General features: G+C 48.9%; 1 protein-coding gene across 10 annotated transcripts in view; it reads left to right on the top strand.

The window, feature by feature from the left end:
• CDK16 (cyclin dependent kinase 16) overlaps window positions 1-20039 on the top strand; it is a 32411-nt gene that overhangs the window by 5159 nt on the left and 7213 nt on the right. For 6 of the 10 annotated variants that reach the window (XM_060138543.1, XM_060138542.1, XM_060138536.1 and 3 more), the window contains exons 1-18: window positions 1896-2117; window positions 2721-2854; window positions 2956-3081; window positions 3170-3226; window positions 3325-3439; window positions 4135-4229; window positions 4328-4390; window positions 4655-4778; window positions 4981-5101; window positions 5211-5308; window positions 5393-5498; window positions 5580-5622; window positions 5774-5864; window positions 7161-7238; window positions 11620-11803; window positions 19161-19270; window positions 19444-19574; window positions 19920-20037. In XM_060138543.1, the coding sequence (XP_059994526.1) occupies window positions 1916-2117; window positions 2721-2854; window positions 2956-3081; window positions 3170-3226; window positions 3325-3439; window positions 4135-4229; window positions 4328-4390; window positions 4655-4778; window positions 4981-5101; window positions 5211-5308; window positions 5393-5498; window positions 5580-5622; window positions 5774-5864; window positions 7161-7238; window positions 11620-11803; window positions 19161-19270; window positions 19444-19574; window positions 19920-20037 (1996 nt within the window). In that variant the 5' untranslated portion in view covers window positions 1896-1915. Of the gene's footprint in view, window positions 1-1895; window positions 2118-2301; window positions 2516-2720; window positions 2855-2955; window positions 3082-3169; window positions 3227-3324; window positions 3440-4134; window positions 4230-4327; window positions 4391-4654; window positions 4779-4980; window positions 5102-5210; window positions 5309-5392; window positions 5499-5579; window positions 5623-5773; window positions 5865-7160; window positions 7239-7329; window positions 7599-11619; window positions 11804-19160; window positions 19271-19443; window positions 19575-19919; window positions 20038-20039 lie in introns of those variants that run through there. The other 4 variants (XM_060138540.1, XM_060138539.1, XM_060138545.1 and 1 more) reach the window with 3 other exon arrangements.

Raw genomic sequence — 20039 nt, 5'->3', positions numbered from 1 at the left:
ACAGGCAAAGCGACTGGGTATCCATGCCATATGGACGTATGGAAAACAGTCTTTGGGGGCTGGCCATGCTTCACCTTCCTCAGCCTCAGGTCCAGTGTTCAGCCTCTTGGGTCAGGATTTTTTTTGTTATTGTTATCTTGGGTTCTTTGGATGGACTTCATCCTCTTTACTGGATCTTTCTGCTAGGCTGGGCCCTCTACCCCTTCTGGGGGTGATGAGCTCAGGCAGGCAGAAGTGGGGTATGGGGATCGCTAGGGTAAGCACCTGATTTCAAGGTAACAGATGACCCACTTCTCTCTCTTTCGAATCTAGCCCCAGCCTCATCGTCAACCTTCTATCTAGCTCCACTTCCCTTGGGCCCAGGGCCATCTTAGGCCCTGCTGTGAGTCCAGATGGTTCCTGGGCCAGGTCTTTCCCCCTCCTTGCTGGCCCAGAGCCCAGGAGGAAGCAGAAGAAGGCTGGCCTAAGCCTTTTGGTGGCCCCGTTCCCTCTAGCAGCCCCATCTTCTTGCTGATACCAGTGTCCCTGGGTCACCTTGTCTGGGGTTGTTCATGAGTAGCAGGGACTGACCCTGCTCACCCTGACAGATGTTGGTCCTAGGCCCTTAGCCCCCTGCTTCATTAATTTCTGCCACAAGCACTTTTTGAGCATCTACTCTGTGTCAGTCACTGTTCTGGGTCCTCAGGATATAGCCGTGACCTAAACAGACATAAATCTACCCTGGCGGAGCTGATCTTCTAGTTAATGGTGGTGAAGAGACAGACAGTAAAGAATAAAGAAACCAGTAACTAGATGGTGTCATTTCTGAGGAGGTGATAAGTGCTGGGGGGGGGTAATTGGCAAGGTGAGGGGGCTCAGAATGATTGCGATTTTAAATAGGATTATTCGTGGTTATCTGTGAAAAAGGTGATATTTGAGCAATGGCCTGAAGGGGATGAGGGAGTGAGCTATTTTGAAATCTAGGGGAAGGGTCTTCTAAGTACCAGGAACAGCCACTGCAAAGGCCCTGAGGTGGGACTTTTGGGTGCGGTTTCAGAACAGCAATTAGCAACGAGGGGGCGGTGAGGCCAGAGAGGTAATGGTGTGAATGGGGGCCTTGTGGGCCACATTAAGGACTGAGACGTTTATTTGGGGTGATAAGGGACATGTGGTATGTTCTCAAGGAGAGGAGAAATGTGACCTGGCTTGTAAAAATCTGGTAAAATCTGGGTTCAACCTGATGGAACCAGGACAGCTGGTAGACTTAGATCCCCCCGCAACCCCACCCAGTGGTTGGGTCTGGGCAGGACTCTCCCTCCCTCTCCCTGCACCCCTCACCTGGGTAGCCCACTGGGGTAATCCTTTAGCCACCTTGACCATGGCTGCTGGGGGAGGCAGGAGGGTCCTTGTGGTCGCGGGGAGCGTTCCGCCTTGGCAGTTGGGGGTGATGTGAGCTGGTGCCAGCAGAACATGCCATTCTGTGGGCGTGCCCGGGGCCGTGTCAGTGGTTCCGGCGTCCTGGGCGAGCCCCCCGCTACACCAATGGCTAGGTCCATCAGTGCTGCTGCACCCGAGAATGCCTGCTGTGGAGCCTCTGCTTCCACAGTGAGGGTGCCCCCATAGAGGCCAACACGCCACCAGTTGGGCCCTTTCCCTCAGCCAGCCACCCAAGCCTCAGTACCCAGGTGGGCTCCTTAGGAGCAGGGTGCCCTGGGGCTGGTCATCGTAGGTAGCAGGCACTGACAAGGGTCTCCATCCATGCCAGGTTTCTAGGAATCCTGAGTGGTCCCAGGACTCCACAGTGGTTGGGTGGGCACTGACACAGGTTCATGTCAGTGCACCTCACTGGGTTGTCATGGGTTTTAGGGGGCCTATGGGTGTCAGGCAAATGCTAATGTGGGACCCATTCGCATCCATACCCCCTGCGCAGGTCGCCATGGATCGGATGAAGAAGATCAAACGGCAGCTGTCAATGACACTCCGAGGGGGCCGAGGTGTAGATAAGACCAATGGTGCCCCTGAACAGATAGGCCTGGATGAGAGTGGCAGTGGCGGCGGCAGTGACCTTGGAGAGGGCCCCACACGTGCTGCCCCTGGTGAACCTCGCTCTGGACGGGGCCCACTCAGCTCTGCACCAGGTGGGTCCACTGACCATTCCCACTCCCAGACTGGTCCCAGGGGTGCTGCCTTCCAACTGAGTTCCTCTTAAACTTGCGTTATTTTCATTTTCCTTTCTCCATTTTTTCCCTCATCTCTGCCATCCTCTCTCAACACCCTCTCTCTATTGTCCATCTGTGTCCCTTTCCTTGGCTTTGTGCCCAGGCCTCAGCGGGGAGGAAGGGTGCCCCGCCTGCCACAGCTGCCCCAAGCCTCCCTCTGCCCTTCTCCTGCGCTCTGTGACAGCCCCCTCAGGCCTCCTGGCACCTGCCTGCCCTGGGCCTGCCTTCCCAGGGCATTTGGCTACTTCTGCTGCCTGCCCACTGGCTCTGGGCCAGCCGCAGTTTCAGCTCGCCGCTGACGCGGGGTGCTCCACTAGGTGACTATTGCCCTCCCAGTTCAACCTGTCTTGACCTGTGTGAACCTCCCTGGGCCTTCCCACCCTCTCCATGAGGGACTCCAGGCTGCTCTGGGGGCCATGTGCACACGTGTGTGATGAGGGAATGTGTTACGGGAGGGTGGGGGGATTTGTCCTGGGGCTTCTGAGCCCACCCGGCCTGCCCTCCCCCTGTCCCCACTACCAGAGATTGTACACGAGGACTTGAAGATGGGGTCTGACGGGGAAAGTGACCAGGCTTCAGCCACGTCCTCGGATGAGGTGCAGTCACCAGTGAGGGTGCGCATGCGCAACCATCCCCCACGCAAGATCTCCACTGAGGTGCTGAACCCCCTGTCCGGGCAGTGGCGGGGCTGGAAAAGAGGGTCGGACCTGGGGAGTTGGAGCTCATGGTCCTGTTTCTCCCCTATCTTGCCTGCCAGGACATCAACAAGCGCCTATCACTACCAGCCGACATCCGGCTGCCCGAGGGCTACCTTGAGAAGCTGACCCTCAATAGCCCCATCTTCGACAAGCCCCTCAGCCGCCGCCTCCGCCGTGTCAGCCTGGTGAGCGTCTTCTCTTCCTGTCTCCTCCTCTTCCTCCTCCCAGTCCCTTCCCCTGAGCTTACTTCAGCCTGCCTCCTTTGCCCCACAGTCTGAGATTGGCTTTGGGAAACTGGAGACCTACATCAAGCTGGACAAGCTGGGAGAGGTGAGAGACAGCCAGGAGGCCCATGGTAGGGCTGGGGGTCCGTGGGAACTCCCTGCAGCTTCATAGCTCGTCTCCTGTCACTCTTCCTCACATTCCAGGGTACCTATGCCACCGTGTACAAAGGCAAAAGCAAGCTCACAGACAACCTCGTGGCACTCAAGGAGATCAGACTGGAACACGAAGAGGGGGCACCCTGCACCGCCATCCGGGAAGGTACAGGCCCCATCTGATCTGCCCCAGGCTTCCCGGGCTCTCCCCATGGTGTGCGCGTGCACGCACACACACACACACTTGCACACACACACCCATAGTGAGGACAGGGACTAGGGGTTCTGGGACTTCCCTCCTGACGTTCTGGGCTTCATGAGAAAGTGCCCATCAGCCACATATCCAGATAATAAATCAGGGTAACCAGGAATCTTCCTGTGTGGAGAAGAGGTAGGTGAATTGTAAAGCAGGGTGCTTGCTTTGGTTCTGAGAATATCCCTGAAAGTGCTCACCAGTTTACTTGACACAATAGTTTCTAGTCAGAATTTCACATGGAATGAATCTGAATTGCATAGTAATTGAGTGTGCAAACTCATTTTCACACGATGCTGCAGATCTGTGTACTGAGGATTGGAGCAAGGGCGCTTTCCAGAAACCAAAAACTGGTTGTGAAAATCTAGTGTCACATAAGCCTGGGGCTGCAATCCCAGGTTCTTGCTCTATACTCTTCTCTGAGCCTTAGTTTCCACATCTGGAACTTGGGGACACACCTTCTTCCTGGTATCAGGTGGGTTAGAGCCGGTGGCTGTGAGCCACCACCCCAAGCCATCTGGGCTCGACCCGGTCTAGTCCTCCTCCTTGCCTCTGTTCTGAGGGTGGGCCCTGACTCTTCCCCTGTCTCACCCCCCTGCTTCCTGCAGTGTCCCTGCTCAAGGACCTCAAACACGCCAACATCGTCACGCTACACGACATTATTCACACGGAGAAGTCCCTCACCCTTGTCTTTGAGTACCTGGTAAGGTTGGGTGGCAGTGGGTCCTGGGGGGAGGTGGGGAGATGGCCAGGAGCCACAGGATGTGACCCTCTTTCCTCTACCTGCTCTTCTTTCCTCAGGACAAGGACCTGAAGCAGTACCTGGATGACTGTGGGAACGTCATCAACATGCACAATGTGAAAGTGGGTGTGGGGCAGGAAGCAGGGGCACAAGGGGGCCCCTCACTCACCCACTCCACCCCACAAATCTCCCAGAAACAGACTTTTCCTGTTTGGCTTTTTTGCCAAAAAAAAAGCTGGGAGCCCTTGGAGGGCATTGGGACCCTATCCTCTTTTGTGAGACAAGGTTCTGGGCTCGTGCCTGTCTTTGGGAGGGGGAGCAGTGCCTGCTGGGGGTCAGGCTGCTGGATACTCTTTGACCTCTGCCTGCCGTTCCTGGGTCCCCAGCTGTTCCTGTTCCAGCTGCTCCGTGGCCTGGCCTACTGCCACCGGCAGAAGGTGCTACACCGAGACCTCAAGCCCCAGAACCTGCTCATCAATGAGAGAGGAGAGCTCAAGCTGGCCGACTTTGGTACCCCTGGCGTCTGCCTTCTTCCCAGTGATCCCCCAGCCTTACTCTCCCAGCCTCCCCCTTCCCCACAACCACCTGGTCTCAGTCCCTCCCATTCAGCCCCTCCAGGCTTTGCTTAGGAAGCCCTCAGTCCTAACTGCATTCTCCCCAATACTGCCCACAACCTCCTCAATTCCAGCTGCCCCTTCTCTCCACCTACCAGGCCTGGCCCGGGCCAAGTCAATTCCAACGAAGACCTACTCCAATGAGGTGGTAACACTGTGGTACCGGCCCCCCGACATCCTGCTCGGGTCCACGGACTACTCCACTCAGATTGACATGTGGTGAGGACAGGTCGAAGTGTGGCAGGGGCCATGCGGTGAAGGGGGGTGGCTTGGTCACAACAGCCAACCGGCCAACTGCCTACATATTCACTGTGCCCTCCCTGCCCAGGGGTGTGGGCTGCATCTTCTATGAGATGGCCACAGGCCGGCCCCTCTTCCCGGGCTCCACGGTGGAGGAACAGCTGCACTTCATCTTCCGCATCTTGGGTGAGGAGGCATGAGCCCTAGGAGCTGTGGGGACATGCAGGGAGGCCCTGTGAGATGTTTAGGATAACTCCACTTCCCCGCCAGGAACCCCAACTGAGGAGACATGGCCGGGCATCCTGTCCAATGAAGAGTTCAAGACATACAACTACCCCAAGTACCGAGCCGAGGCCCTTTTGAGCCATGCACCCCGGTGAGGCTGGTGGGTAGGTGGGTGTTAGGGACCAGAGTACCCAAACTGAGTTTAAAACAGGTCCCCTTGTCCTTGTGGTAGACTTGACAGCGACGGGGCTGACCTCCTCACCAAGCTGCTGCAGGTGAGACGATCTTCCTGGGCCAGCCTTGGGGCCTAGCGGATTCCAGGTGTGGGGAAACAGGGAGCTACAGGGGCAGGATCTGGGGCGGGGAGGAAGAGAAGCCTACTTGTTGAAAGTGTCAATACTCCCCCATCCCAACACACACACTCAGTTTGAAGGTCGCAATCGGATCTCCGCAGAAGATGCCATGAAACATCCATTCTTCCTCAGTCTGGGGGAACGGATCCACAAACTTCCTGACAGTGAGTGGAGCTGGGGAATGGACCGGCTGGTGGGGGGCTTTGGGGAACAGGACTGCTGCAGATAGCTGGGCAGGTTGTGTTGGGCTCTGGCTCTGCCACCTTGGATGGGGTGGGGTGGGGTGGGGTGGGGGGGGTATGCCCTTGTTCACGTGTGTGATGTGTTGTTCATTACAGAAGAGTTTTTTAGTTTTCAGTTCCTGGAAATTTTCAAACGTACATAAAAACCGATGGAACATCACTTTACCTTTTAAAAAAAAGTAAATGTTGTGAAATAGATACTGAGAAATGATAGATCATAAGCATATAGCACAGTGAATTTTTATAAACTAAACACCCGTGTAACCGGCATACAGGTCGAGAAATAGGATATGAGAAGCTCCCCTGAAGTGCCCTCTTTTCTCCTTCAGTTATTCCTGGCATCCCCTCTAAAAGTTGCCACTAGTTTGACTTCTAAAGCATAGATATGCTTTCCCTGTCCCTGTCCCCTACAGAAATGGAGGCACATGGCGTGTTCCGTTATGTCTGACTTTTTAAAACTTTTTAATATGGACGTTTTAAAGTTAGATATATTTATATATTAGACCAAATAATATGATGAGTCCCCAGGTACTCCAACAAGTGATCAACTCATGGCCAATCAGGTTTTATCTATAATCACTCTGATTATTTTGAATCAAGTTCCAGATACATCATTCATCTATAAACAATTTCAGCATGTATCTCTAAAATATTTTCTTAAGCGTAACAGTAATACCATTATCACGCTAACATTTGATTGGATTAATCTCAATCAAATCCCAAACACCGGGCTTCCCTGGTGGCGCAGTGGTTGAGAGTCCGCCTGCCGACGCAGGGGACACGGGGGTTCGTGCCCCGGTCCGGGAAGATCCCACATGCCGCGGAGCAGCTGGGCCCATGAGCCATGGCCGCTGAGCCTGCGCGTCCAGAGCCTGTGCTCCGCAACGGGAGAGGCCACAACAGTGAGAGGCCCACGTACCGCAAAAAAAAAACAAAAAGAAAAATCCCAAACACCATCCATTGTCTAGACTTTATAGGTGGTAATCGCAGTATCACTGTCGCACTTGACAAAGTTAATGATTTCTTGGTGTCATGTAATAGTCTATATTCCATTTTCCCTGGTTGTAGCTGGTTTGTGTGTGGGATTGTTTGATGGATGAAGTCAAGGCTCTCAAAGAAAAGGCAGCTTTTTCTAATTTCCCTGACGGGGCCACATGGGAGGTGGTCCTAGGTGGCCTCATGGGTCATGCCCCACTCCTGTCTCTCCTCCACCCACAGCTACTTCCATATTTGCACTAAAGGAGATCCAGCTACAAAAGGAGGCCAGCATTCGGTCTTCGTCAATGCCTGACTCAGGTAAGTGTACTTGTGGCCCTCACCCTCTTCCCTGCCCCGTCCACCTACCTGCTTGCTCACCAACAGCCATCTGCTCTGCTTTCCCCTGCAGGCAGGCCAGCTTTCCGAGTGGTGGACACCGAGTTCTAAGCCACAGACCGAGGCCCCAGCAGGCAGCAGCTGGAGGGATGCCATACCCCTCACAGGGCAGCCCCCAACTGCATCATCCTCCCTGCTTGCTGCCTGCCTACCTGCCTGACTCATGCTCGCCTGCCCACATGTCCCCTGCTGCCTGTCTGAACACCCGACCATTGGCCTGTTGGCCCACCCATTGGCCTGTCTGCTGGGTGCTAACAAAGTTCTCATCGTTCCTTCGCCTGATCTGTCTGTCTGTCTGTGTGTCTCTCTCTCTTTCTGTCTCGGTAGTTGCCGGCGGACAGCATGGCCGTGCCAGCCTCCCACACTGAGGCCAGGCCTATACCCCTCCCCATCATGCCCCACCCCCCGCAGGACCACTACCCCACGGCAAGCCAGGGGTCTGGAGCTAGCCCAGGCTGGGGATCTCGACTCAGACAAGACACGGTGATGCCTTGGGTCTGAGGCTCCCCTGTCTGCTTTCCTGCCTGCCCCACCTGCCTCATGTTGTGTGGGCCTTTTTCTTTTTGTTTGTTTCATTCATTGTTGTTTTTTAATTATTTTAAATGAGGTTTTCATTTTTTAAATGCAATATCTCTGTATACAGGCTGGCTGGGCCCCACCCACTGTGTGGCCCTCCCACAGTATTTTGTGCAATGAAGCCCCGCTCCCAGCCTTTCCATGGCAGGGACACAACCCCTATTCAAAACCCTGACCATCACCAGACCCTGGGGTCAGCTAAGGGAAAGCATGCCTCGACCACTCGCCTTCCGACCCCCACCTGCCATCCCCAGCTGCAGGGGGACTTGGGGACTACTGGAGATTCTCTGGGAGATGGATGAGGTGGGGGGCCCCCACTCCTTCCCTCCTGCAGTCCCATAGCAGGGGCCTCCTTCTCAGGGTCTCCCTAGCCCAGCCCTCCTGCCCCCATCCCACTCGGTGCTGTTGAGTAGGGCCCCTGCCAGGAACTGACCAACTCAGCGAGGAGCCATAGTGTGTATATGTACACAGGCAGGGACAGAGGGGCACATGGTGGGGGGGGTGTGCCCAGGCGTTACCCCCTAACCCCTGGGGAAGATGAGGCAGGGCAGGGACAGTCTCTGGGGTCAGTCTCCAGATGGGTGGTTACCTCCCCTTCACTCTAAACCCTGGGGCCCTCAAATGGGGTGGGAGGGCAGGGGCCTTCCTAGGGCGGTTTGGGAGGGGTGGGTTCCTGAATGCACCATAATCGCTGTATGAAATATTAAAAAGTCTAAAGTGAAAAACCTGATTGCAAATCCCTGTGGGGGTGGGCTCAACCCAGGGTGAGTACTGGGACCTTGGAGAATTCATACCTGGTCCCCATCGTCTAGAAGAGCACTGGGAGTGGGCCAGGGACACGTTAGGACTATGAAAAAGGCATCTGAGGGGTTGCACACAACGGTGGAACATCGAGTTGAAGCAGGCAGGGCAGGCTGTATAAGAGCATAGGCTAAGGAGAGAGGAATCAGATTTACCTGAGAATATGCGGGAGCCAGATAGAGGGTAGACTGGTGGGTGTAGAGAGGCTGTTTGAAAGACACTTGGAAGGCCCAATAAAATGAGTTGGGGAGATGAGGCAGAGAGGCCCAGTATGACCAAGACATGTCTGGCTGGGAGCATGAGAAAGGCCAGTTGGAGAGGGAATATGAGAGGAGGGTAGATTTTGAACCACTGAGTAGATAGGGGAATGCTTTTAATACATGGATCAAATTCAGGAGTAGGGCCATTGATGGAATTGGATGTTTAGATTACTGGTGTCTAGGAAGTAATGGAAACCATGGACATGTATGAGATGACCCTGGGGAGGATGCAGTGGTTTGTGAGAGGCTAGAGGTCAAGAGACAGCCTGGGACTTGGTCTCAAGTCGAGGCTTTGATTTCCTCTGTCCTGGGAATTCTAGCCCCTGTCCACCATCTTGGGCAAAGCCTAGGATAGACTTCCAGGCAGAAGAGGTAGGGTGTGCAGGCAAATGCTACAGGAGATGCAAGCTTAAGTGACTGGTTACTGAAGTCTAGCGGTGGCAGTGGCCGACGGACCTCTACTGTGTCCCTGTAAGCACTTTGGTGATAGCTTGCAGCCTTATAGTTCCATGATGGCTGCCATGTCCCCAAAGATGGGAAAGCAAGCAGGGAAAACATCACCCTCCCTACCTGACCGCATCCTTGTAACAGGGCTGAAACTTCCACAAGCTCGTCAGCGGACTTATGCCATCATTTGGCTAGAATCAGTTGACATGGCCACCTCTGGCAGCAAGGGAGGTGGGGAAAACGAAGACCTTGCAAAAGGGGACAAGATTGCCAGGCCGGACTAGAATTCATCCAACTGCTCTGGGAAGTGGTAGGGTACCTGGTGTGGGCAGATGTTGGTTTCTGGAAAACGGAGAAATCAAGTTTAGGCCTAGGGAGGGAGGCCTCTTGTTGGATTGTAGGAAGGATGGGCTATCAATTAAATGCGGAGGGGGAGTTTGCAGAGGGGCAATAAGAGTCAATTCAGAGAATCTGACAAGCTTCAGCTGGGCCTGAAGAGCAGCTATCTGCCATGTGCCAGATGGAACTCGAATGCCACTTCGGGGATCCCCAGGTGAAAGGGCTGCTCCCTTTCCTCCCTCAAAGTTTGCACAACTGAGTTGTGACCCCCTCACCTGTGCCAGGTCTGAGCTGGAGGCTGGAATCACAGTAATATACAATCCCTGCCCTGCAGAAGTTAACCGAAAACAGGTAAATCATAAGATCATGTGTATGGGTGGTAGTGGGATTTGAAATTGTGCAGGGAAAGGGTATTCTGGACCTGTGTGTGCCTGGGCCTAGGTGTGGAAAGGCAAGGTGTGTTTTTGCCTGTGGGTATGGGTGGTGATAGTGAAGGAAATCACTGAAACAGACCCAGAGTCATGAGCCTGTCTTGGGGAGTTTGTGATATGGTCAAGTGGGGACAGCCAATAGGCAGGTAGATGTAGAGAGCCAAAGAGGGAAATTTTAGTTATCACCAACATGTAGGGCTGGGAGTTCTAGCAGAGAAAAGGCTGGCATAGTCTAGTGCACTGGTTCTCAGCAGGAGATAATCTCCCCCACCCCCAGAGGACATCTGGCAGCGTCTGGAGACACTTTTGGTTGTGCCAACTGGTGGATGCTAGCGGGCAGAGGCCAGGGATGCAGCTAAACGTCCTACAATGCTTCCTACAACAGAGAAATGTCAACAGTGCCTAAGCTGAAAAAACCCTGGCATGGTGGACTGGTTCTCAAACTTCTGGTCTCAGGATCCCTTTATATTCTTAAGAATTGAGGACATCCAAAGAGCTTTTGCTTATGTCATGCAGCCTCTGGAAAATTCCACCGCATGTGCAAGAGAGAATGACCATGAAAAAGTATTGTTGTGAATAGTTTTGACTTTGTGAACCCCCTGAAAGGGTTTCCTGAACCGGTAGAAAGCCTAGGACCACAGTTTGAGGATCTCTGGCCTGGTGTTTTAAGGTGCCAACTCTGGAACTGGAATTCCTGAGTTCGAACCACAGCTCCACTACTTACTAGGTGGGGCAAAGTGAATTAACGTTTCTGGTGCTCAGCATCCCCATTGTTGCCCATAGGCAACCTGCTGCCTAAGACTACTATTTACGTGCAATAAAACACCTAAACAGGGTCAACTATTATTAGTACTGCAACTCCAACAAATATACCTGGCCTGGGGCTGACTTGCCTTCAACACGTTTATCAAGAGAATAAATCTAGTTCACCCAGGGAAGAGGCCCGAAGGGCTGGGCGGCGCCCTGGAAGTGGTGACCTCTTTTGCATTAGGTTTTGATGGAAGGGAAGGGTAGTGCAATGAAATAAGGGTATTCTGGTCAGGCTAGCAAAAACGCCGCTCCCAGGATAGGGGCCCGCGGTCCCCAGCAGAGCATGGGACCGAGAAGACCTGGAACCTTTGTGTTCCTCTGAGCGGTCCCCAATACATGTCCTCGTCCACCCCGGGGACCTCTACCTGCACCTTCCACAGAACCGTTTGCCCCGACTCAACATGGCGTTAGAATCCCACAAGACACCTTTGTCTTTAGGTCCCAACTGGAGGCTTTACCCCGCCTATTCGTCGCAGAGATCACCGCCCAAGGTCCGATGCCCGCCTAGCCCCTCGACGCGTCCGAGCGGGGCTCCCTTTTCAAAATGGCAGTAGCCCCCCGGCTGTTTGGGGGGCTCTGTTTCCGTTTCCGGGGACAGAAGCCGGAAGTAGCATTTATGGGGACTTTTCCTATCCCCAGCTGCGATGACTGTGAGAGGAGGGCGAACGGCCATGGCGGCGGTGGCAGAGAGTCCGGCGGCTGCGGCTGCGGCCGAGGACCGAGAGCCACAGCGTAAAGCGGTGCCGGGCCTGGAGAGCCAGCGGCGCCAGATCGAGAACGGCGAGAATGGGCGAGGGCATCCGCTGCGGGCGGGCGAAAGCTGGTGAGGCGGAGCTGCGAACGGAGCCTCGGCTAGGGGGACGATGGCGTTGGGGAAGGTGGGGGACGGGGCGGCGAAGGTCCGCAGGAGAGGTGCCGTGGGGCGGAGTGGCCTGTGAGACTGAGGACAAGAGACGCGGGGAAGTGCCTTGTCTGTGAAAGAGGCGGGGCCGGGCCTGTGTGGTGGAGCCTGCGGCCTGAGAACCGGATTGTTGTGGAGAGGCAGGGGGTCGGATATATATTTTTTAAACATCTTTATTGGATTAAAATTGCTTTACAATGGTGTGTTAGTTTCTGCTGTATTACAAAGTGCATCACCTATACGTATACATATATCCCCATATCTCTTCCCTCTTGCGTCACCCTCCCGCGCTCCCTATCCCACCACTGTAGGTGGACACAAAGCACCGAGCTGATCTCCCTGTGCCATGCGGCTGCTTCCCACTAGCTATCTATTTTACGTTTGGTAGTGTATATATGTCCATGCCACTGTCCCACTTCGTCCCAGCTTACCCTTCTCCCTCCCCGTGTCCTCAAGTCCATTCTCTATGTCTGCGTCTTTATTTCTGTCCTGCCCCTAGGTTCTTCATGACCACTTTTTTGTTTATTTTTTGGATTCCATATATATGTGTTAGCATACGGTATTTGTTTTTCTCTTTCTGGCTTCATTGTGTATGACAGACTCTAGGTCCATCCACCTCACTACAGATAACTCAGTTTCATTTCTTTTTATGGCTGAGTAATATTCCATTGTATATATGTGCCACATCTTCTTTATCCATTCATCTGTCGATGGACACTTAGGTTGCTTCCATGTCCTGGCTATTGTAAGTAGAGCTGCAGTGAACATTGGGGCGCATGTGCTTTTTTGAATTATGGCTTTCTCTGGGTATATGCCCAGCAGTGGGATTGCTGGGTTGTATGGTAGTTTTATTTTTAGTTTTTTAAGGAACCTCCATACTGTTCTCCATAGTGGCTGTATCAATTTACATTCAGGGGGGCGGATCTTGAGAAGAAAGGGCCACGGCGGCGGGGTCAGGCTCGCGTGGTGGAACTAAGAACTTGGGAAGGAGGTTTTCTCAGCAACAGAGCGGGGCAGCGTGGTCTGCGCGACGTAACGTAGCATTTGGGGGCGGCCCGCGGTGCTCCGCCGCGCCTGACAACGGAGGCGAGGCGGGTGATGTCAGGCGGAAGAGCGAAATCGGAGCCGAAAGGCTGAGGGGGGAGGGGAGTCGGAGCCTCCGTGACGGAGGGAGCTGGAGCCTGGGAACGAGGCTTGTGACGTAGGCCGAGGGGCGTGTCCTGGGGCAGAGGAAAGACTGCAGAGGGGAGGTGGTACCTTGTGAAGCAGAAAATGGCGCCTGCGAATGAGCAAAGTTTGTGACGCGGCGAGGTTTTTGCCTCTGGCCGAGCCCTTCTTCCCAGGACGGGAGAAAGTGCAGGTGATTGGCACGGGAGGGGCCTTCGATGTTACATTTGTTTTCTGTTTTGTAATGCTTTGTTTTTGTAATCAGGAACAAATAGCTTTTTAAAATGTCAACGCGTATCTTGATAAATCGGCTTGTTTAATTGATTTCTTTGCTAACCAGTGCTTGAAATGTACTGTTCCTGGGTTCATTTTATTTCTCGCCGAGTTGTATCTCGTTTTTTAAGTTGTGAAATACGTAAGACCTGTAAAGATTATATGAAACGTTTACGTAGCCCAGGTTGATGGACATTCTATAAAAATAAACGGCCTGTGCTCTTCAAAAATTTCAAGGTCGTGAGAGACAAAGGATGAAGAACTGTTCCAGACTGAAGAAATTAACGGGATTTAACGAGTCATGATAACTAAATGCAAAGTGTGATCCTGGGTTGGATCCCGGAGCAGAAAAAATAAATTATTTAAAAATAAGTTTTTTCTCATAAAATGAATTTTCTCTCTTTTACTGTAAAAGATATGAATGGGGAAATTGGTAAAATTTTACTAAGGTCTGAAGATTAGCTATTAGTACTGCTAATTCCTTGCTTTTGATAATTGTATTTTGAGTATGAAAGGGAATGTCTTTGTTTTTAGGAAATACATGTCGAAATATTTAGGGGTAAAGAACCATCGTGTAAGCAAGCTTACTCTGAAATCGTTGAAAGAATGGCATATATAAAAACGTATTTAAAGAAATAATCGAGCAAATGGGTAAAATTTTAAATTTGGAGAATCTGGATGAAGGGCACGCGGGAATTCTTTGTATTATTTTTGCTATTTTTCTGAGTCTATTTCAAAGTTAAAAATTTAAAGAATAATAAAAAAATTTGTGAATTAATCACCTAGGTTAAGATTCAGACCGTTACCTTAAGAAATCCTTCTGTGCCCCTCCCAGATGAAGATCCCTCTCCCTGCCAGGGGAAGTTATTACCCTGAATTTTTAATTTCGTTAACGTTTCCCCACCATTGTATGCATCCCTAAATAGTATTTGTGGTCTAAGCTTTCATTTTATTGAGGATATATATGAAATCAGACTGGATGCACATGGTGTGCCCTTTGCATCATGTCAGGTGGGTACTCTGTATTCACATGACGTCATTGGTGATGTTAGCCTTGATCACTTGGTGAAGGTATCTGCTGGGTTTCTCCACTGTGCAGGTACTATTTTCCTCTTTCCGTACACAGTAATTCTTTTTAAAAATAATTTATGTCCATCCTTTCCTCAAAATGTTTTAACAGTCTTCCTATTTTATTCAATGTAACTGCTAAAATTCTTACAATGACTTGCAAGGCTTTAGGATTGCGAGGCTGGTCCCTGGCTCTGATCTTCTCCCATGCTCTTCTGATTTCCCTCCCCCTCACTTTCCCCATCCGGCCATGTTGGACTCTTGCTGTTCCTCGAACGCCTCAAGCATGCTCTCACCTGAGAGCCTTTAGGAGTGAGGTTTGCTCATTTTACAGAGTTATTTAATCACAGTACTAGCGAAATATATATTCCTGTTACTGGAGAGACAAGTTGAGATTCCCCAAATCGGAAATATGGAACTGAGCAGTTTGTTTTACCATTACACTATAGCTCTCCAGCAAGGCAAAACCTCAATCCATCCTGAGAATAAACAATAACAGGAACGTTTTTATAGCCCACTTGGAGGTGTTCAGAAGGGCGGGGGGGGCCTTTGGTTTCTGCCCCATCCTACCTTTACAGCCTTGTGACAATACCCTTTAAAATTATCCCACCAGTACCAGCTTTCCTCTTGGGGTGCTGAAAATGTTTTGGAAGTAGATAGAGGTTGTGGTTGCACAATGCTGAATGTACTAAATGCCATTGAATTGTTCACTTTTTAAATGGTTAATTTTATGTCATGTGAATAAAAAATTATGCTCTGTCAATAAAAAAAATTTATCCCATCGATGTTGGTTCAGTGAAGCCAGTTTATCTCTGCTTTTGTGGATAATATGCAGCATTTTTCCTTAGCTCCATTTTTTAATGCTTATCTAGAGCAGAGCACCTCAAGATTCTTTAATTTGCTGTCTATTTTATAGGGGTTTGCTGCAGTGGTCAGGAAATTTGTGCTTATAAAGCATTTCAAAGTCATGGACTAACCCCAAATCATATACCTAATATCCATATTAATATTTGCACCTTCTATCTTTTGTCAGCTGGCAGATTTGGGTGGGGGCATTTAATTAATTTGGCCATCTAAATTGATTTAATTTCTAGGAGAAGCTTAAATTTTAAGAGAAAATTCAAATCTGTGATAGTTTAGCCTCCTTGGCAAATTTTCGAGGATGAACCATCTAAAACAAATCTGGGATAGCTGGAGTCTCTAGGTCTGTGCAGGGTGGGGATAGTTTCCTAACAGAGGTAAGCAAGCATGAGGTTCTCTTTGCTCAGGTTAAGGAAGGTGGGTGGCTGGGTTCAGTATTGCAGAATCGACTGTGATGTGTGAAGGGGAAGCAACGTCTCACTGGAGCTTAAGAGACTAGCCTAGAAATGTTGAGGGTTTTCTGTCAATGGAGAAGTCTGCACAGCACGGGGAACCGTTACCTTTAATGAAGACCCTAGAACTAAACCGACTGAAATTTTCACACGTTTGGTTGGCGATTGCTGCTATAGCTCTTACACAAGGTAAATATGCTTTGGCCACTGGATCTAATGAAAGACTGAAAAAAACAATAGGCCTCTGACAATTCCCCTCTAATTGAGTCGGCACCCTTAGTACCTGTTCAGACTTTTTGTGAACCAAAAAGGGAAAGGAGTTTGTGAGTCTAGCGTCCTGGAGGGGGGAGCTTTTGGTAGACAGTTACTGTACTAGTCTTTGTTGCTTGAACATTATGCTTTTTAGCTTGAAAACTATGCAGTTATTGAAAGATATTTATATTAGTATATCTAATTATATATAATTAATAACTAATCTAGGAAGATAAACTTTCTTTTTGGTTTGTCATTTTTAAAAATATCAAGTTTGAAAAATGAAAGCTTTTCTGAAATTTTCAAGTTAATTAAAATTGGGGGAATTTTGGATAAACCTAATGATGCTATTATCATTCCTTTTATAGGGCAAAGGAGCAGATCTTTGTGGTATCTCCCAGAGATAGTTTAGACAGAAAAGAACATCTTAACAGTGTTATTATTCTGACTTTGGCCTGAATTTGTGAAAGACAAAGGAAGAATAGTTGTTTTTTAACAAGATATAAATTGAAGTAAAGACAAGAAATATTTATAGTCAACCTCGTAAAACACAGTGATAAGTAACAAAGATTATTAGGAGCTTAACTTTTTTTTAAAGCAAGAATTCTTTTTAAAAAATGAGCTAAGGAGATGTCAGAAGGTACCAAGAGTTAACAGTAATTTGGTGACAGAAAAAGGAACTTCCAGTCTGGGCATAAATTAATGTAGTCATTTTACAGAAAAAGGCCCAAATTCTAATTTTTCTCCTTTGGTACATTATTCATGTAACAATTTATAGAAGGGATTTATTTATATGCCTGCCTTCTTATTTGTGTATGTAGGCTTATACAGATATATAAATAATAAATTTAGAACAATGTAATAGCACATTTACCATCTGAATAAGCTAACAACCTTTTAATAAAACAAGTAGGAAACCATCTCTTAGTTTACATCCATATTTCTATTTCTCTGTAATTATTATACCTAGTGTAATGATTAACCAGAATAACCAATATTTTCTCCAGACACAAGAGAAATCTAGAGGACAGACAATATTTTTAGTAATTTCTTTCCATAAGCACATATTTCATATCATTTTAACAAATTTGAGGAAACACAAACATAAGTGACTTTAGGAAGATCCATTTTATTTCTGTATACTAGCAACAAGACATTAGAAAGTTAAAATTTGAAAGATACCATTTACAGTAGCAACCAAAAAAAATTGAAGTGTAGGAGTAAATAACAATGTGGTGCTTTTTCATTAGACAATGACAACTCTGTCATGACTGCCACCTGAGCTGACAGATTATGAGCCATCCCAATTCAGAGATGTTAAAAAAGTTTTTGTGTCTTTGAATTGAAAAAACATGCTAGTGATACTTTGTGAAAATTTATGTAAAACTTCAGTCTTCTATGATGGCTTTAGAAATCCAGGTTGTAGCCAGGTCTGGAGGTTTTGCTTACCACTCTAAAAAGTGATTTTAATGTTAATCTTCCTTAAAAATCTGCTTTTAAAAAAACCCATTGAGCTGTGGCTCCTTTTGCTTCGAAGGTCCCATTAACAATAAACTAGCTTTACTGAGTAACCTCATAGACCATCAATGGAGGCAATTAAAACCTTGAAGGGGAGGTGAAGGTACAGTGGCAGAGGGTAAGGTCCGCAATGGGGTTTTCTAGATGAGTGATGGGAAATGTCTGTGGCTTGAGCCACTGGAGTGCGGAGGGTGTGTGTTTCTGGCATGAATGAAGTACGGGGTCTGTGGGGGTCACTGCAACCCCCAAAATAAATAACTGAATAAAAAACAACCCACAGAAAAGTTTGCCTATTTGGGCAACATGTGACTATTCCAGGGTTTTTCTATCTCCCCATCCCCCTACCTTTCTGATCCTTTTTTAAACAAAGAAAAGTTGCCATTTTAAGGAATCCAATTTATAGAGTTAAATCGCTGGAAAACTGTTACGTATTTTTTATCAGTTTTGTAATTTTTTTAAAAAGTGTTTATTTGAGGCTGTTAAATACTTGGGACAGCCTTTTATGTGTCAACAATTCCATAGCAGGGACTTCCCTGGTGGTCCAGTGATTAAGATTCTGCACTTCCACTGCAGCGGGCAAGGTTCGATCCCTGGTCTGGGAACTAAGATCTTGCATGTCACGGGTGGGCGCAGCCAAAAACAAAAAGAAAAAAAAATTCCATAGCAGAGCAGGTTTGTGTTGGAGTTGGAGGGGGGAAGGAGGATTACGTGTACATGAACTTTTTTGTCTAAGCCCTGGGATCAGAACAGTAACAGCTAATGTTCATTTAGCACTTATTATATGTCAAGTATTTTGCAGACTTCAGAATTTCTCATGACATTTTACAAAGGCAGATTTCAACAGTCCTAAATGTTTATCCTAGTAGTGCATATAAAAGTCTCCTTTAAAAGAGAATAGGTCAAACTGCACTTAAAGGTGGTTCAGGTGGTAAATTTTATGTTTTAACCACAGTTTTACATAAAGAGTGAGCTAGTCACCATACACTTAGAAATTTACTCTAAAGCCAAAATAAATCCTAAATAAGAAATTATTTTTAAGATGGCAGTATACAGTTTTTGAAGGAAAACTTTATGATTCCTTTAGCAGTTGAAATTCTTTTTGATTTCTGAGCGGGTTTTCAGAATTTAACAATCCATTTCTTAGCTGAAGATTTTTGTATCCTTTACAAACACTGCACATTTAACAAATGGCTAAGTCTTACAACATTAGCTGCAAGTAAGTTATTTTGAACCTAATTTGACTGTGTTACCCCACAGACTAATACAAGTGAATTATTGTTTATTCCATAATAAAATCTCCTGTTTTCTGGCCCCATGGGTATGGGTATGGGTTTTGGGTTTTTTTTTTTGCCGTTATTGAGCACACTTTCTGTTTTTAATCATCAAATCTCTTTTAGTATCCTAAGAAGTTAAGCATTCTATCCAAATCTGGATTTCACTGAATACATTTTGCTTCTAATTTATTTTTATATGATGCTGAAAATTTTTTTAAATGTTGAATTCTGGGAAGAATTTCTTTTTTTAATCAGAAATATAGTTGGCGTATAGCGCTGTATTAGTTTCAGGTGTTCATGAAACTTGTCATCTTGACTTGTAACATGTTGATACTTTTAGTCTAATAACCGTGTGAAGTGGTACCACTAACCCCCAGATAGCCGTGTGACACCCCTGTCACCTGTCTGGTCCAGGTTCCTCGTGGAGCAGCACTGGTACAAGCAGTGGGAAGTATACGTGCAGGGAGGAGACCAGGACCCCAGCACCTTCCCTGGCTGCATCAACAATGCTGAGCTCTTTGAAGGTAGCAGGCTTCTGCCTCCCAACATCAGCCAAGCCTGGACTTCTTGTCATCTTTGTCCCCGCAAATGATCATGAGCCCCTTTTCTGTGCTAGGTCATTGGTGAGATGGCCAGAGTGACTCATCACTTTCCTTCCCTGATTGTTCCTCTGCCACCTCCCCCCGCCCTCCTGCAGACCAGGTAAACTGGCGCCTCAAGAAGGGACTGGTGGAAGGTGAGGACTATGTGCTGCTCCCAGCGGCTGCTTGGCATTACCTGGTCAACTGGTATGGTCTAGAGCATGGCCAGCCTCCCATTGAACGCAAGGTATAGTGGGTGGGGAGGGTGCTGGGGGGTGGCTTTTATAGGGCGGGGAGCGTAGGAGGAAGGCCTCCATAGGCCCAGGATGGGTCCAGACCTGTGTGTTCACGTATGCTGTATCCATACACCTGGGTCTGCCCTCTCCTCCTCTCCCAGGTCATTAGATGGTATCTTGCTGTGTCCCCTGCATTTGCTCGCCTGTGTGTGCTCCCCTCACAGAGCCTCGTACGTGTGTCTATGCCATGTGTGTTTGTCTGTGTGGGTGTTCCTCTGATCTCAAAGGTCGTCATTCCTGTGTCCATGTGTGTGTTGGGTGGGTACACCTGTGTGTGCATCCTTCCCTCCTTCCAGGTCGTGGAGCTGTCCAACATCCAGAAGGTTGAAGTGTACCCAGTAGAACTGCTGCTCATCCAGCACAGTGATATGGACACAGCTCACACCGCTCAGTTCAGCCGCACAGATTCTGTTGGT

The sequence above is a fragment of the Lagenorhynchus albirostris genome, chromosome X (assembly GCF_949774975.1).
Source record: "Lagenorhynchus albirostris chromosome X, mLagAlb1.1, whole genome shotgun sequence".
Taxonomy (NCBI): Eukaryota; Metazoa; Chordata; class Mammalia; order Artiodactyla; family Delphinidae; genus Lagenorhynchus; species Lagenorhynchus albirostris.
Note: the sequence above shows the minus strand (reverse complement) of the source record. Positions and strands in the feature narration are given on the sequence as shown.